Source organism: Callionymus lyra, chromosome 10 (genome assembly GCF_982586985.1).
Source record: "Callionymus lyra chromosome 10, fCalLyr1.hap1.1, whole genome shotgun sequence".
NCBI lineage: Eukaryota > Metazoa > Chordata > Actinopteri > Syngnathiformes > Callionymidae > Callionymus > Callionymus lyra.
The window spans coordinates 10,549,980-10,561,896 of record NC_141827.1 but is presented as its reverse complement, the minus strand read 5'-3'; the positions used below and the strand labels follow the sequence as shown (position 1 = coordinate 10,561,896).

The 11,917-nt window shown below is 40.2% G+C and overlaps 2 protein-coding genes across 2 annotated transcripts; both read left to right on the top strand.

The window, feature by feature from the left end:
- Nucleotides 1-39: 39 nt before the first annotated feature.
- mrpl20 (mitochondrial ribosomal protein L20) lies at nucleotides 40-2,048 on the top strand. Its single transcript, XM_087800836.1, has 4 exons — nucleotides 40-226; nucleotides 334-444; nucleotides 1,244-1,321; nucleotides 1,390-2,048. The coding sequence occupies exons 1-4, from the start codon at nucleotides 140-142 to the stop codon at nucleotides 1,561-1,563; spliced, it is 450 nt and encodes a 149-aa protein (XP_087656962.1). The 5' UTR covers nucleotides 40-139; the 3' UTR covers nucleotides 1,564-2,048.
- Nucleotides 2,049-2,867: 819 nt separating this feature from the next.
- On the top strand, nucleotides 2,868-10,701 carry atad3 (ATPase family AAA domain containing 3). The gene is made up of 16 exons (XM_087800078.1): nucleotides 2,868-3,137; nucleotides 3,472-3,548; nucleotides 4,988-5,089; nucleotides 5,167-5,226; nucleotides 5,286-5,355; nucleotides 5,425-5,590; nucleotides 5,657-5,726; nucleotides 6,900-7,055; nucleotides 7,134-7,190; nucleotides 7,272-7,397; nucleotides 7,457-7,581; nucleotides 8,105-8,156; nucleotides 8,233-8,303; nucleotides 8,988-9,155; nucleotides 9,240-9,348; nucleotides 10,193-10,701. The coding sequence occupies exons 1-16, from the start codon at nucleotides 2,948-2,950 to the stop codon at nucleotides 10,544-10,546; spliced, it is 1,953 nt and encodes a 650-aa protein (XP_087656204.1). The 5' UTR covers nucleotides 2,868-2,947; the 3' UTR covers nucleotides 10,547-10,701.
- The last annotated feature ends 1,216 nt before the right edge of the window (nucleotides 10,702-11,917 follow it).

The following is an 11,917-nucleotide window of genomic DNA, read 5'->3' as shown; positions in this document are numbered from 1 at the left end:
TAAAACAAGCGAGCCGCTGCCTAGCTAAAGCACCACACGCGCAGCAGCTACACTGAAGACAGTCCATGTGCATCTGAGGTCAACCAGCTTTATTATCCAATTCTTTACGCTGCTAAAGAAGATAAAACCCTTATAAGCGATGGTTTTTCTCACTTTATCATGTTGGGTGAGAAATCGCGGACCTGATCGATACTGGAAGGTTAAAGAGCTTGTCAAGTATGCAAAAGTAAGACTAGCACTTCATGACTTCCATGGTTTTTGTTTTTAACATCAATGAAATATTGGGTGTGAATGTTAAAGTGTTCTCATGGAAATGTTATGTTTTTCTTGCAGCACTTTAGAGGCAGAAAGAACCGCTGCTACAGCCTCGCAGTCCGAGCTGTTAGGAGGGCATTTGTTTATGCGACCAAAGCCAGACAACTGAAGAAACGTAACATGAGAACCGTGAGTTACTGTTTGTAGGAAATAAAAATCAAATGAAATGATGTCGCTGAGACTAGTTGAAGCTTCTACGTAATGGATCAAAATATATTAATTTTTAATACCAATATTGCATAAAATGAACCCATCCTTTGCTCAACCTTTAGAGTCTTCTGACTCCTTTAAGAAACATCTTAAGACGTTTCTATTTGTTCAGGCTTTTCCTTGTTTTCTGGAACTCCTGTTGTGTTATCAGTTTTATCTTGATCTTTAAAGTATATACTTTATTGAATATTGTTTGGATTGTTTAAGCGCTTTGTGACCCTGGTCTGGAAAAGCGCTATATAAATAAAAATTACTTACTTACTTACAAGTTTAGCTTTTTAATTGCAGATAAGGTCAGATAAATCATGTTAAAATGTTTAATACACAAGACTGGATATTGAACATTTTCGATACAAATACCTTCACCTGGATACCAATTTTGAAAGAAAATTAAATAAAAATGAAAATGGTATCACACTTTGTACATATTTTAACTTTCATTCTTCAGCTTTGATAAATTTCAAGCGGTTTCTAACTGGAAAGAAACAACACATAATCAAGTTTTGACGAAGAATTTTCGATACTCTACAATCGCAGTAGCTGGTCAGTGCCACAAAAGAACTGAAGTTCAATACACAGCCCTAATAATACATTCCTGTCACTAACAAAGGACACTTGTGTTGTTACTGTGAAAGAGCAACAACCACTGTGTACTTAAACAACTGTCAAAATCATCTCATTAAATTGTATTTTTTATGTTTTTTTTCTCATTTTCCAGCTGTGGATCACACGCATTGCTGCAGCATCGCGAGAGCATGGCTTGAAGTACCCTATCCTCATCCATAACCTCACAAGGGTAATCTCTAGTCTTGAATTCCTTCTCAACATTGCGATGTAACTGTTTTTGGTTTCTTCTCCCAACAGAGCAGTTGTCACCTTAACCGCCGGGTTCTCTCTGACATCGCCATCACCGAGCCCAGAACATTCACAGCCCTCGCCAAGCTGGCAAGGGCTCGCAGGGAAGAAGGTTTTAGTGCAGCACTTGGAGATGGCAAAGAGCCTGCTGGAGTCTTCTCCCGTGTCATGTGGACACAGTAATAATAGCGGCCTTCGCGATGCAATATGATTCCAAAGATTGGGATTTACCTACAAGATGATCATGACTCAGTTGGTTACATTGAATACATAACAAAAATATGCCAAGTTGATAGTTATTTACTTGTTTAAGAACATTCTATTAACACGGTCATGTGATACAAGTTACAGTCTGGATCATACACTTAACAGGTATTGTCTTTTTGTGGTTCAAAAAGATTAATGCGACCTGTGGGGACGTTTTCTTTACAACAATGATAATCTAAAGGTCCCAACCATTGTTTTGTCATGCAAATGAATCGCAGGAAAGTAAAGGTGTAATTTATTGTTCTGCCGGCCAAACATGATGTAACTGTAACATTATATGTTTATGTCCCCATTGTGTCTTACACTCATGTTTGTTGTGTTTTTTTCTCTTTTTTTTTTTTACACTGTCTAATTGAATTTTTTATTCTTTTGTGGGAATTAAAAATTTGAGGCTGATATAATGTCAACTTGTTTGTGATCTTTTAAGCAACAAATTCACCTACAGTTGTATGTTAAACAATACAAGAACATAAACTCATGTTCTAAGATAATATAACTATTTTCTTCAAGGACAACCAAGGTCAAAATTAGGAATTGTTCAGGATTAAGACTAACAATCCAAAACCTGCCTATTAATAAAAAACTGGAACTGCAACGTTTAGCATTTTAAACTAGTGCACGTGCTGCAATTGGCTAATTAAAAACAATTTAAATATTATAGAGTATATATTAATTCTAAACACCAACACCAAATGACATGAAAACAACGTAATTCTAGAATTGCAGTCTGCTGTCCAGATTTTATTGATTATTTTTATTTTTCATATTTTATCAATTATTTTGAAGCTAACAGCTTGGTTGTTTTATTTCAGTCCATTAATTCTTTATATTTATTTCACTCTATTTATCCTTTGCTGTCAGTGCCACAAACTTTCGTGATTCTAATTTGTTTTCAAAATCCAGATGGTGTTGAACACGTTTTATTTTATCAATATTTGTCCTTCAGCAGATACTTGAAGGTCAAAAAGTCACCTCTCTACGACTGATGCAAGAAATTGAGGGTTTTTTTCTTCTCGATGAATTACCTAAGTTTGAGCCTCTGAGGTTACCGTAGCGAGTTTGGGGGCGTGGCGGGTACGTGACCTCTGCTCAAAAACGTGTGACGTCACAGTCAATGAGAAGCTCACTTGCTGCCCTGCAGCCAATCAGAGCGCGTCTTATTCACAAAGGCGTGTCCACGGTTGTTGCGCCTGCGCAGAAGACTGCGGCGTGACCACGAGTGTGTCAGTGACAGATCTCCGGCTGCTGCGAAGCTTCTCCTCCTGCTTGAAACTTGCTCTTATTTAATAAAAGTCCAAGCATGTCGTGGCTCTTTGGCCTGAACAAGGCTCAGCCGGAGGTGCCTCCCGGTCTCCCGGTCCCGCCTCCGCCTCCTCCGCCGGCCGGAGGCGCGAGCGGCGGCGGAGATAAACCCAAGGACAAATGGAGCAACTTCGATCCCACCGGGCTGGAGAGAGCTGCTCAGGCGGCCAAAGACCTCGACAAATCTCGTGAGTGTTCGGGGTTTGATCTCGTGAGGACGTGAGGATGTGACAATTCTTTATTTTTATTTTAAATGTGGTGATAAAAATTGTGTCCGTTCAGTGATGCAACACTTCAGGTAAGGAGGCCCAGGCTCACGAGATAAACAGTTATTAAATGGTTCAGGTTCAGGTGTTGAAATGTATTGAAGGTTTTATCATCCTTGACATTCTTGAGGGTTTAAAACCCACTTTGTGGAGATAGACGGTGAATGAATGAATGGATCAATGAATGAGTGACTTCTCACCTGAAGTCATTCTTGTTCAGCAAAAGGTCATAAACTGTGGTTCAATATTCCCTCAGGTCATGCGAAAGAAGCTCTGGACTTGGCTCGGATGCAGGAGCAGTCGACACAGATGGAGCACCAGACCAAGATCAAGGTACAGACTTGTGTGGCCTGCAGTTCTCAGAGATAGATGTGAGGATGATGGTGAAGGTTCCACTGAGAAGAGAAGAGTGTTCACGTCTGAGAGAATAGAATCTTTGTTAAGTGTTGGCGAGACCCTCAGTTGTTATCGTTCATCTCCTTCACAAACAAACGGTGTTTACATTTTGAAACTAGTACGACCTGAAGGTCGAGGAACACTTTAACTTGGGGGTGCAATGTTTTATTGACCCCGTTTGTTGTTTAGAGATGGAGGGTGAAAAGTATTTTTTCTATTTACATACAATTCAAACATAATACCTTAGTTGTAGGCAGAGGTGTGTATTGTAAGTAAGTAGGTAATTTATATTTGTATAGCGCTTTTCCAGACCAGGGTCACAAATCGCTTAAACAATCAAAACAACACTTAAAATAAAATGACTACCAAAAGGTCAATTTGTCTAGAATTTGGCAATACGATACGCTTGATGGATCTACTGACTCCTTCAAGAAACATCTTAAGACGTTTTTATTTGTTCAGGCTTTCTGGAACTCCTGTTGTGTTATCAGGTTTATCTTGACCTTTAAAGTATATACTTTATTGAGTATTGTTTTGATTGTTTAAGCGCTTTGTGACCCTGGTCTGGAAAAGCGCTATACTAATAAAAATTACTTACTTACTTACTTGCGTTACAGGGGGACAATACGATATGTCGTGATACTGTAGTAACAAGGATATATTTGTAGTATTGTCGAGTACTGAACTCTGGTGTTACAGACCACACGACCCTTGACAAAGTCGTTACTGATTTTGTTTATTTTGAAACCAAAATATTGCTAAATATCAGCTTTAAAAGCTGTTTTAGTCGACTGTATCCTCTCATCCTCAGTCATCACCTTTACCTCGTAGGATTTAATGTTTCCTTTTAGCTGAATATAGAACTAATCTGTGGTGAGAGTACAAACATAAAATCTGTGTTGTCTGTGGCTCACAGTGAGTTTAGTTACTGAAGTTGCCTTTTTTTTTACCAATCAACCAAGAAACTGTCAATTTCGTTCTACTTTTGTAATCAAGGCTTCTAACCGTTGTGTAACTGGTTACACACAGCAGATTTCTGATCTCCCACAAGCCATCCCTCTATCGCATTTGCGCTATATAACCACTAGAGGTTTTTTGTTTCTATTCAAATACCTCTAACTGGACTAATCCCTTCCAGTAGTTAACAAAAAACATTTATTCTTGTAGACCCACTTCAAATATGTACTTAATTAAAGCCATGACATAACTTAATTTACCGTATGTTTTGGACTATATAGCGCTAAATTCTCTTTTAAATCAATCAGTTCTGATTGTACTAACTGATAACAGCCTAACGTTTTAATAATAGTCTTTTTCTATTTGAGTTAAAAATGAAATGTTCACCGTTGCCGACACCTTGTGTTCGACCGTCTCAGGAGTACGAGGCGGCTGTGGAGCAGCTGAAGGGCGATCAGATGAAGATCCAGGGTGAAGAACGGAGGAAAACTCTGAATGAGGAAACGAAGCAGCATCAAGCGGTAAGATGGAACTACTTAAGAGTTTGTTTATGTAGCCCGGAAAGTTCTCGTGCTCAAAGTTCTGTTCGTTCGACCAGAGGGCTCAGTACCAGGACAAACTCGCCCGGCAGAGATACGAGGACCAACTTAGGCAGCAGGTGAGTTCACATGAATTTAAACGCTTTTGAATAGTATTTAAAAAATGTTGCGTTTACAGCAAGCCCTGAACGAGGAGAATCTCCGGCGGCAGGAGGAGTCCGTGCAGAAACAAGAGGCCATGAGAAAAGGTAACGTCTCCTTCACGTCGGACGTTAAATAAAAGCCGGATGTTGACTGTAGACCTTTTGTGACGGCAGCCACGATAGAGCACGAGATGAGCCTGAGGCACAAGAACGAGATGCTGCGCGTGGAGGCCGAGGCTCAGGCTCGCGCCAAGACGGAGCGAGAGAACGCCGACATCATCCGGGAGCAGATCCGGCTGAAGGCGGCGGAACACAGACAGACGGTCCTGGAGTCCATCAAGTAACTGGAGATTCTCAAACTGTCATGTCAGCATTTTCCTCACGAGGGTCATGTTCTTTCGTTCAGAACTGCAGGAGCCGTGTTTGGTGAAGGATTCCGGGCTTTCGTGTCCGACTGGGACAAAGTCACTGCAACGGTAAGACTTCTGGGTTCTTCATTTATAGTTCAGGACACTTTGTTACTGCTATTCTGAGTGATGGAGCAAGATTAAGCTATGAAGGAAGGAAAAAGAGCTAGTGTATCAAAAAGCTAGAGAAGGAAAAACGTAGAGAAAAAGAAGCTAGCGGCGAAGAAGGCAGCTAGGGGGGAGAAAGAAGGGAGATGGCGGAGAGAAAGAAGGGAGCGAGAAAGAAGGGAGCTAGTGGAGAGAAAGAAGGGAGCTAGCGGCGTGAAAGAAGGGAGATAGCGGAGAGAAATAAGGGAGCTAGCGGAGAGGAAGAAGGGAGCTAGCGGGGAGAAAGAAGGGAGCTAGCGGCGTGAAAGAAGGGAGCGAGAAATAAGGGAGCTAGCGGGGAGAATGAAGGGAGATAGCGGAGAGAAAGAAGGGAGCGAGAAATAAGGGAGCTAGCGGAGAGAAAGAAGGGAGCTAGCGGCGTGAAAGAAGGGAGCGAGAAATAAGGGAGCTAGCGGGGAGAAAAAGGGAGCTAGCGGAGAAGAAGGAAGTGAGCGAGCGGAGAAGAAGGAAGTGAGCGAGCGGAGAAGAAGGAAGTGAGCGAGCAGAGAGAAGGAAGTGAGTGAGCGAGCGGAGAGAAGGAAGTGAGTGAGCGAGCGGAGAGAAGGAAGTGAGTGAGCGAGCGGAGAGAAGGAAGTGAGTGAGCGAGCGGAGAGAAGGAAGTGAGTGAGCGAGCGGAGAGAAGGAAGTGAGTGAGTGAGCGGAGAGAAGGAAGTGAGTGAGCGAGCGGAGAGAAGGAAGTGAGTGAGCGAGCGGAGAGAAGGAAGTGAGTGAGCGAGCGGAGAGAAGGAAGTGAGTGAGCGAGCGGAGAGAAGGAAGTGAGTGAGCGAGCGGAGAGAAGGAAGTGAGTGAGCGAGCGGAGAGAAGGAAGTGAGTGAGTGAGCGAGCGGAGAGAAAGAATGGGGTTAGGGCACAGGAAAAAGGAGCTAGCGGGTGGGCAAAAGCCCTGTTAAGTCAATAGACCTGGACTTGTGAAGGTCATAACATTGAACAACCAGATACTAAATCTTTTCTTCCTGCACAAAGGAAATCGGTTCACTTTATTGAAATTTTCTTTAAGTCAAATACTCTGAACTCTACCTCAGTCTTTCTTTCTTCATAAGCATTGCTAACCAATTGTTCTCGCTCCACCACCAGGTGGCAGGATTGACGCTCCTAGCCGTCGGCGTATACTCTGCGAGAAACGCGACCGGGGTGGCAGGGAGGTACATCGAGGCCAGGCTGGGGAAGCCGTCGCTGGTGCGAGAGACTTCTAGATTCACTGTCGCAGAAGCCGTCAAGCATCCGGTCAAGGTGGGAATCTAACTACAGCAGTACGAGTCCAAATAAACACGTTTTTTAATCTTTAACTTTGTGCTCTTGTTGCACCAGACGGTGAAACGTTTGAAGAGCAAACCTCAGGATGCACTGGAAGGAGTCGTGTTGAACGTAAGTAGCACAAGAACATCTATTTATTATATATAAAGGATATATATAGATATATATTCATATTTGCAAACCTTCCTTCAGCCTTCACTGGAAGAGCGTGTGCGGGACGTCGCCATAGCAACGCGGAACACCAGACAGAACAACGGCCTGTACAGGAACATCCTGATGTACGGACCTCCAGGCACCGGCAAGACTCTGTTTGCAAAGGTACGGACTTGATAGTCGAGGTCGATCCACCCGCTTCAATGTGTCCTGATTACGAGTAGAAGCTGGCAATGCATTCTGGGATGGACTACGCCATCATGACCGGTGGCGACGTGGCACCCATGGGTCGGGACGGCGTGACTGCCATGCACAAGGTGTTTGACTGGGCCGCCACCAGCCGCAGAGGGTGAGACACGCCTGTTGTTGTAAAGGTTATGACCAAGTATATCAGTATTTCAAATGCCTAGACGTTTAAGTATTTAATTATTAATTATAATTAAATATTAAGTTTGAAACTTCTTTTTAAATACGTTTTTCTTACATGCATTTCAATTTTTTTTAGTTCAATATATTTTATTTTGTAGATCTATCATTTCAATATAAAATAGAGCAGTTTTCGGAAACTGAATATATAAGGCTACAATTTAGACAATGCATTCTTAATTTATTTGAATAACAAAATCAAACTTCATTTTTTTGTACATGTATTGTTTAAATTCTCGATTATTATTATTTTTTTTTTAATAAAAAAAGCAACCTAATTCAATCTTTTAATATAGTTTTTTTTTTAACTCAACTATTTAAAAGAGCTTTAAAAAATTCAAAGTTTCAACATTTGACATGTTAAATATAACATTTAAATATTCAAATGCCACTGATGTATTCGTCCCTAAGAGACCGTTTTGATCAGCTTGATTCTTCTGCTCTAGTCTGCTGCTGTTCGTCGACGAGGCCGACGCATTTCTACGCAAGAGATCCACTGTAAGTGCGACGAGTTGTCGCTGCTGTTGACGCGCATTATTAGATCAATAATTTCATGGGTTCTCCACACGTGCAGGAGAAGATCAGTGAAGACCTGCGAGCCACTCTCAACGCCTTCTTGTATCGAACTGGAGAACAAAGCAACAAGTAAGTTTGTTTTAATGACTCACGTTTGCTTCAAGTGTCTTTTGAGTCATCATTTATGAGCAGTTTATTTGCAACTGATCAAATAATTCGATTTCTTTATGTAATATTTACATAATATTACAGCGTTTATTATTATCCTTGTGTTTTTAAACCTGTCATTTGCAGCATCTTCCATCCACCTCTGAATGATTTAGTTTGAATATTGTGTAAGAAGATATTGACACACTTAAGTTGTATATAAACCATCAAAAACTACAATACAAACATTAAATTTTTTTTTTAGAAAATGCAATAATTCATCAAAAAAATGTAAACATTAACATTGATCAATAAAGTTTTATATATTGTGTTGCAATTAAGATTCCGGCCGCTAGATGGCGGCAATCATTACATTCTCAGCAGCTAAAAGAACAATGAAATAACGTGAGATCCTTGACATGACTGAGGACGAGAAGATACATTTGACTCCAGCTGATGTTTGGACATAGTTTGGTTTCAAAGTGATGGTGATACTGTAGTAACGTCACCAGATTGTTACCAATAAACAGCCCTAATTATACATGAAAATATTGAGATGACAGATTATTATTAACAGTAAATAAAAAAGTTATTTTTCATTTAAAGCGACTATTAGTTTCTCAAAATGGTGTAAAAATATTTCTCATCACTTTCCTTTTCTTGCAGGTTCATGCTGGTTCTGGCCAGTAACCAACCCGAGCAGTTCGACTGGGCCATCAACGACCGTATAGACGAAATAGTCAATTTCGCTCTTCCTGGTCTGGAGGAGCGAGAGCGACTGGTTCGCTTGTACTTTGACAGATACGTGCTCGAACCGGCGACTTCAGGCCGACAGTGAGTAGACCTTCTGTCCAGTGGTCAGTCCAGGTGTTGTGATGAGAGAACCTGCTTTGACTGTGTTACCTGTGTGTGTTGCAGGAGGATGAAGCTGGCTCAGTTTGATTATGGTACCAAGTGTTCTGAGATCGCCACCAGGACAGAAGGCATGTCTGGAAGAGAGATCTCTAAGCTGGGAGTCGCCTGGCAGGTCCGTGTACCCCTTTTTTTTTTTTTTTTTTTACTATCCTTACTTTCATCACTGTTTATGCCACAAAAGAGGTCTTTGTGAGATGAGGCTTTCTCTACAAATATGTTTTTTATTTTTGGATTAATCTGACATTCAATGGACTGTATGCATGTATACTATATTAATTCTGGTGAGAAGGTCCATTCACTTCCTGTCTCAATAGATTTTTCAGTTGCCAAAAGTGAATTTTATCCATTAATTTTTGTTTAATATTATATTTGTATTTCAATGTGAGGGAGAGAAAGGTGGAATGATTTTCAAGTTTTTTTTTTTTTTAGTTTATTTCAGGAAAAGAGATGTAAAACACATGGTCTTTGAGCTAGCTCTGGGTTTATTAGCTATTGCTAGCTAGCGCTTGTTTGCTGTACCTGGGTTTCTATTACTTTTTCTAATGAACAGAACCTGGTTTAAAAGGTCTTCCTGTTTTTGTATCTCACTTTACTGACCTGAATCTCTTTTCTACCTCAAATATTGGCAAAGAAATTATTTTAAATTTGATAGAAACTCAGCGCTAGCTAGCATTAGCTAAGGTACTAACACTGGATTACCTTCATATTTCTGTATAATTCTTCACACCTGAAGCTTAAACACATTTTTTTTATTGAGAAGGAAAAAATTATTTGATATATTCTCTGTGACTTTATTCATTATTATTATTATTTTTTTTTTATTTAAAATGTATTCTTGTCATGATTATTGTCATTTTATTTGTACTGTAACTGCTAAATATCCCAACGTGGGAAGTATAAAGGAAAAATCTTATCTCGACTTTTATTTTTAAACGTATATTTTGTGTCTTCTGTAGGCGGCGGCATATTCCTCCGAAGACGGAATCCTGACCGAGGCCATGATCGACGCGCGAGTGGACGCCGCCATCAAGCAGCACCGTCAGAAGATGGACTGGCTCCACGGAGACGACGACGCCAAAACACTCACTCCTCCACCACTAGGGGGAGCGAGCGCTGTAGGAAAAATGGGCTTCGATCTACCCCTCACCGACACCCCCAAGTCTGAGGACGTGACGGCTTCGGTCCTGGACACCAGCTCCTCCTCCTCCACCGGACTGGACTGCTCAGAGGTCCAGAGCTCTGACAGTGAAGGGAGGAAGGAGAAGGAAGATAAACCTCAACCACCGCCTAAAGATGGAACCCCAGTTTGAGATTAGCTGAGAAATAGAAGTCTAAAGATTGAAGTGCGCCGAGTCGTGCCATGTTAGTACTAATGGACTTCAGAGTGTAATTACAGAATACTAATCTGCACTGTGGCGTATCTTTGTTCATATAATTAAATCAAATCATGTTTGTTTTTTTTAAACATTTTCTATTTCTTTTTATCACATTCACAGGGTTCTCATGGATCCTATAAAGTATTATGTATTTCAATTCATGAATCAAAAACATATCTCTTAATTGGCATCAAAATGTCTTCCATCACATTTTCTTAAGATTATATAATGGTTTAAATTTTCAAAATCTTTAACTTCTAATTGTTTTTAACATTTCAAATTTGGTTGATTGAGTTGGTCTTAGATTTAATTTCAAATGGTGTTGAAGGATTTGTGTTGCGTCTGCCCGAGTTGTTGTTCAATGAATTATAATTAAACGCTTGCGTCTCATTTAAAAAAAAAAAAAGTTTATCCACAAAATGCGTACCAAAAATAAATTGACGAATTAAAGGCATGAGTTCATAAATAATAATGTGAGAAAAGGCGATGGTCATGTTTAATAAGATGCTATTAAGTACTATATGATGATTAATAACTGCCCAATATGCTGCCAACATGTACTTGTGTTTCTCAGGGAGATAGAAGGGGTGTTATATTTTAGGATGATCAGGCCTTGAAATATATATCTTTAAGATTCTTTCTTACGACGTTTTTGGGTAAGAATAATAGATTTATGGGCCTTTTTTAAGCGTATCAAAGATTTGACGACCCCTAGTGGAAAGAACGATCATTGCTCACAATATCAGTGAAGAAAAAACAATGTGGAAAGATTTTACTCCAGTTAATGAAATCGATTATTTACAGTCGATATTAAAGATTATGGAAGTTTTCATAAATTCTTTCAGTTTAAAATGAGGTCGAGAGTTAGATTAGATAAGATTGAGTTTATTAATCTCTCCGAAGATCTCATTCAGGAAACTAGTTTTCCAGTTCACAGCAGACAATAGAAGGTACAGAAGTGTCATAAACGCAAGTGCAAATAAAAAGAACAAAGAGCAAACAGCATAGATCAAAGGAAAAAAAAGTGAAAAGGAGACAAAGATGAATAGAATAACAATCCTTTACTCTTCTCCTGCCCCCAAGAGTTACAAAGTCTGAACATTAGCACGAGGAATGAATGAGACCCTGAGTAAGATCATCTTCATCAATAACCTGCCATCGTTCTGGCGACGTTAGACCAGATATATTTAATGTTTGCACAAAGATCATTGGCTACAGAATGTTGCCCAACAACATCGGATCCAGAGCCTCCTAATCTGACTCAGATGTGCTGAGAAAGGAAACTCCTTCCTCCTTAAGACATGG

What these genes read in the sequence shown, in the direction of transcription:
- atad3 (XM_087800078.1), top strand. Translation starts at nt 2,948, where the DNA reads ATGTCGTGGCTCTTTGGCCTGAACAAGGCTCAGCCGGAGGTGCCTCCC. An exon ending in AAACGAAGCAGCATCAAGCG is followed by an intron (nt 5,090 to 5,166) that starts GTAAGATGGAAC and finishes TCGTTCGACCAG; the next exon opens with AGGGCTCAGTACCAGGACAA. An exon ending in TTCTACGCAAGAGATCCACT is followed by an intron (nt 8,157 to 8,232) that starts GTAAGTGCGACG and finishes CCACACGTGCAG; the next exon opens with GAGAAGATCAGTGAAGACCT.
- mrpl20 (XM_087800836.1), top strand. Translation starts at nt 140, where the DNA reads ATGGTTTTTCTCACTTTATCATGTTGGGTGAGAAATCGCGGACCTGAT. An exon ending in AGCTTGTCAAGTATGCAAAA is followed by an intron (nt 227 to 333) that starts GTAAGACTAGCA and finishes TTTTTCTTGCAG; the next exon opens with CACTTTAGAGGCAGAAAGAA. An exon ending in AGAAACGTAACATGAGAACC is followed by an intron (nt 445 to 1,243) that starts GTGAGTTACTGT and finishes CTCATTTTCCAG; the next exon opens with CTGTGGATCACACGCATTGC.